The following is a 5,099-nucleotide window of genomic DNA, read 5'->3' as shown; positions in this document are numbered from 1 at the left end:
TCAAGAGCTGAGGACAGAGAGACAGAGACAGAGAGAGAGAGAGAAAGAGAGAGAGAGAGAGAAAGAGGGAGTGAGACAGAGAGAGAGAAAGAGGGAGTGAGTCAGAGAGAGAGAAAGAAAGCAAGGTTTTCAATTTTCATTTTTATTGAATATTATTTTTAGGCTTTTTTTCCTTTTCTTTATAAGACAGTTGTGAACAGAGTGATGAATTGGGGCAGAGAGGGGGAGTGACATGAGACTGTTTCAGAAATATTTAAAAGTTCCTCGTAGCTGCTTTAAGGAGGGAAGACTGTACTGTCAAGTGAGGAAGACTGTACTGTCATTTCAGAGTGTGTCACAGTGTCTAGAGCAGCGGTATGTTGCATCAAGGGGAGAAATACTGTCAGGAACAAACCTGGGCGCCGCGGTGGTCGAAAGAAGTATGAAAAGATTTCACAGACTTTGGAGATGAACTGAGTCAGAGATGTCAACAGAAATATCCAGATCTCTGCCAAGACCATTGTTCCTGAGCTGGACTTTAGTCTGTCTGTCTGTCTGTCTGTCTGTCTGTCTGTCTGTCTGTCTGTATGTCTGCCTGTCCGTCTGCCTGTCTGTGTGCCTGCCTGTCTGTCTGTCTGCCTGCCTGCCTGCCTGTCTGTCTGTCTGTCTGTCTGTCTGTTTGTCTGTTTATAACTTTATGTTACATCCGTTGACCACATCACTGTATTCTGTTCCATTCTGTTCCACTGTGCAGTATTAACATTCTATTTCTATTCAATTCTATTCTATATATAAAAAAAAACACCTTGTTTTACTATTTCTCATGTGTGTGATGTTGTTTATCTATGTGTGTGAAATAAACTAGACTAAACTAAACACTAAACATAAGTCAGGTCTCTTTCCCTCTCTTATTTTAGGCCTGAAAACCTAAAACCAAACAACACCAAGATAACTGTTTGACCCACAACCAATTCTAAGGGCGAGCAAATTTAAATTTAGAAGGTAAAGTAACATACCATGAGACCTGGAATAGCCTTCCCATAAAGTGATACAAGACATACTCAAGACATAAACAGACAGACACATGAAAAAAAATTAAAAATAATAATGCTAAATAATGTGATAGGAACTAACCTTTGGCTGTGTGACCCCCTCCTTGCTTCCACCCAGGCGGGCTGGTCCCATGTGATGCTAGCTGGTTGTTAGCTCCTGCTACCTGCCACGCGTTGGTTTGTGGTGTAGCGTCCTCTGCTCCCTTCTCCTTAAAGCAAGCGTTCGGTGTATGAGTAGAGCCGCCATCTTTTTGTGATTTTGACTTGTTTGGTGTTTGTGTCCTAGATTTTTCCGTGTGTGTGTCTTTACTGTCTCCACGGTGATGTGACGTGCTCCGGCCTTTGTTTGCGGCCCCATCTCGACTGTCTGTCCGCTGTCTGTCTGGCTGTCTGTCTTGCTGTCTGTCTGGTTGTCTGTCTGGTTGTCTGTCTGCTTGTCTGTCTGGCTGTCTGTCTGGTTGTCTGTCTGGCTGTCTGTCTGCATGTCTGTCTTGTCTGTCTAAACTTTTAGTCCGTTGTGGTTGTGAAGCATTGTCTCTGTTTGATCCTTTACCGGATCCATTCCTAGATCGATCCCCACTCCCCTCTCTGAAGCGCTGCTGCTGCTTTGATTGAGGCTGGGTGTCCGCACTGGAAATATTTTAATTTCATGTTAATTTTTTTTATTATTTTTTTTTTGCATTTTCAAGCTTTATTAGACAGTACAGAGTTGAAATGGGGAGACAGACAGAGAGAGAGAGAGAGAGAGAGAGAGAGAGAGAGAGGGGGGATGACCTGCAGTAAAGGTCCACGGGTCGGATTTGAACCCACAACCACTGCAACGAAGGCCGGAGCCAATATGGTACGCGCTCTATCCACTACGCCACCGGAGCGCCCCAGTTCATGTTAATTTGATGAGAGTAGGGAGAGATGTTACCAAATATATATGGATAAGCAATTTCCAATGATCTTACAGAACAGATTTTGGATACGGCCCAGGATTTTTTTCATTATATAAATCAAAACATAACTATGCACGATTCTTAAAAATACATTTTCAGGATGTTCTAAAGAATACAAATAATCAAAATAATGAAAAAATGTAGTTGGAAAATGAATATAGCATTTCATTTTGTTCAGTGTCTGCATAGGCTACACTTCCATCTATAGATCCCTGTTGGTGGTTTGATTGATGGTGTGAATCTGGAGACATTTTAATTTCATATTAATTTGATAGGGAGAGATGCTGTGACCACATTAGAACATCAAAATACTCACAGCATTTAGATCTATTCTATCTATATATCAAAACAAAATTATCTTGAGGAACATGAAACCAAACCTAAGACTAGAAAGTGTTTGTAAACCAAACTGTGGGCCCTGCTGCTGTAAACTACAACAGTGAAACAGTAACTTTTTCAATGAAGCTTTCTAACTTCAAACAGTGTTCCACGGATCACATTTTCCTGTGTGGAAAGTTTGTTTATTCAGTTATGAGAATATACCTTAGAAATGTTTCACTTCTCTGACACACCCAAAATTACATAGTGCACCTTTAATAAGTTGAGTCTAAAATTCTTACCTGTGTGTGTAGTCTGGTTGCCTGTGTTCCCCTTTAGTCTTCCCCCCTCTCTGCCCCTCCTGTCCTGGGACACTTTTCTCCTCCGCGCTCTTCCTGCGTTTCTGTGGCGGCCCTTTTTCTCTGTCCGGCCCCTCCATCATAAGCCCCGCAGACGTGTGGAGGAAACGATAGCTCGGGCTAAAGCTACTTCCAGGCCTACCCCTCGGAGCATGAAACCTCTGCCCGGAGAAGAGAGGCTGTTGCTGGGTTGAGGGGTGCAGGTGTCGGGGGTTAGGGTGGAGGTGTCTGGATTGTTGGACGTGGGGTAGGGAGAGTAGTGGAGGTAAGGGGGGCCGTCCCCTGGCTGACCATGGGGGGGAAGGAGAGGGTAAGACGGGCTGAGGAGCGGAGGAAAGGGCCCTGCAAAGAGCTGCACGGGATATCTGCTGACGGAGGAACATGGGGCGACTGCAGGGAGGGACAGAGAAAGATGTTAGTACGGTTTTAAAGATTTATTTTTATTTATTTTTTATTGAGTGTGTCTTTGTCGTTTGCTACCATATTTCAAAACTTAAAGCTTAGCAATAGTTCATAACTTTTTCATACACATAAAATTAATGTCGGTTACATTCAAGCCATTGACAAAAAGTTGGTTAAGCCTATCACTATCAGCTCCTCAAAACTCTCTCTGTATTTCTCAGTGTGGCGGCGTTTACAAACTGTTATTTTTGCATTAGAAGAAAAAACGCCCTTACAATGATATGACTGACAGGAAATCATCAGATCACCACTTTATAGAAGCACAATACTGAAGAGGAGAGATGGTACAGAAACTATTGACATTTCTTGACAGCTGAAAAACATCTAAAAGCAGATTAAGAAGAGGCTAAATCATCTACAAACTATCCCTTGCTTGGGCTGCTTGATGCTTGCAAAAATAAGGCTGTTCAGTTGTTAGTCTTAAAGGTGATTCATGTAACTTTAACTGTTGTAGCTCTATTGAAAAGTGACCACAAGCCTTGGTATTTTCCTTATTGTTTCACCCTTTACTCCAAACAGCTAGCTGACAGTAACTTACATTCCTCCACGGGCGGCAGGGCCATCGTTTAAGCCTCGGTGCGGAAACATTTGTGAAAAGTTTTATCAATAACAAACATGTTCGATTCGCACTTTAATCTGAATCCAAACCATGCAGCAGGCAGGCAGCAGGCTCAGTCCACGACATGTGACGTCAGCCAGAACGTGCAACTGAAGCGCCGGTTGAAACTGTGTTGCCTTCATGAACTCCGGTTAAACTCGGATTTCTCGGTTGTATACACAGTGACATAACAGGATAGGAAGGTAACAGTAATACTACACCTAAAGTAGGTTTTTTATTATTATATATTTTTGTTATAATTTAAAAAAAATACTAAGTAAAACAAGTTGCAGACCACTTTGGCATATTTTTTTTTAATTTTTTTTAGGAAAGTAGACCTATATTAAAATAAACGATAATGATAACGCTAATGTCTTACGTCACAATCGGTTTACTGTTCAATTCAACTGTGACAAAAACAACAAAAACAACAGTTCCGCACAGTTTGTCCTTAATTTGCAGTACCAACATTTCCGACAGCGCCTAAAGGCAACATCGTATTTTGTGTTTTTCTTTCCCCGCCGCTCGCTGGAACTTGTAGTCTTTTTAAGCTCGTTCTGGAATAGAATGGTATGATTCGGATCAGTGAACGGACTACAGTGAGATCAGTGCGACGCTATTAGTGGTCCGACTGGAAACGTAGCTCACGACTACATGATTTATTTATTTATTTTTTATGAATAGCATCCCGAAATGTATCGATTTCTAGCGCGGTGGTCGTTAATCGTAACGGCTTAATTCAATAAAATGGCGAATTACACGAGACAGAGCTTTGCACATGTATAAAAAGCATATTTTCAGTCGTTTTGTAGAGAAATTAACAAGAGGGATGGCGAGGAAAATAAGGTCATTCAACTACCCGGTACTTACGTAAAAGCGAGCCTCTTCTAAAAGACGAGCCGGGCCGCTGACAAAGGCGTTGTAAAGACAAAATGTCAGCTTGTCACGCGCGACACTTTCTGTATGTCCAAATCATTAAAATTCCGAAGAAAATCTGTTGGGACCGGATTCATTATTCCCCGTGAAGTTCAAGAGGAGCAGTGGTTTGAGAGATACACATCCCAGCTCGCTCTCTCCCTCTCTCTCTCCCTGTGTGTGTGTGTGTGTGTGTGCGTGTGTGTGTGTGTGTGTGTGTGTATGTGTGTGTGTGTGTGTGTGTGTGCGTGCGTGTGTGTGTGTGCGTGGACCACTCAGCCCCCTCTCTCACTCACTTCAGTTTGTTTTGCTGTCACTTGTGAAATAGCAGTACAGTATGTTCTTTAGCTCTAATTCTCTTTTCACGGCTATTCAAATATAACAAAAAATATTCAATCATTTAATTAAATATTTTAGGCTTTACATTTTTTTCAGGTCCCAAAAAATGGACATGTATCTTATTTTGACAGGTCTT

The 5,099-nt window shown here is 42.0% G+C and overlaps 1 protein-coding gene across 1 annotated transcript in view; it reads right to left on the bottom strand.

The window, feature by feature from the left end:
• The window catches only part of angel2 (angel homolog 2), a gene marked incomplete at its 3' end in the record, with an annotated part of 10,391 nt that extends 6,604 nt beyond the window's left edge, over nt 1–3,787 (bottom strand). Inside the window, exons 1-3 of the mRNA XM_080047516.1 lie at nt 3,650–3,787; nt 2,593–3,039; nt 1,114–1,661 (exon numbers count right to left, since the gene is read on the bottom strand). Of these exons, the coding sequence (XP_079903642.1) occupies nt 1,114–1,661; nt 2,593–3,039; nt 3,650–3,699 (1,045 nt within the window). The 5' untranslated portion in view covers nt 3,700–3,787. The remainder of the gene's footprint in view (nt 1–1,113; nt 1,662–2,592; nt 3,040–3,649) is intronic.
• Between the last annotated feature and the right edge of the window lie 1,312 nt (nt 3,788–5,099).

This window comes from Ammodytes marinus, assembly GCF_949987685.1.
Source record: "Ammodytes marinus genome assembly, chromosome: 19".
NCBI classification, from domain to species: domain Eukaryota; kingdom Metazoa; phylum Chordata; class Actinopteri; order Uranoscopiformes; family Ammodytidae; genus Ammodytes; species Ammodytes marinus.
Note: the sequence above shows the minus strand (reverse complement) of the source record. Positions and strands in the feature narration are given on the sequence as shown.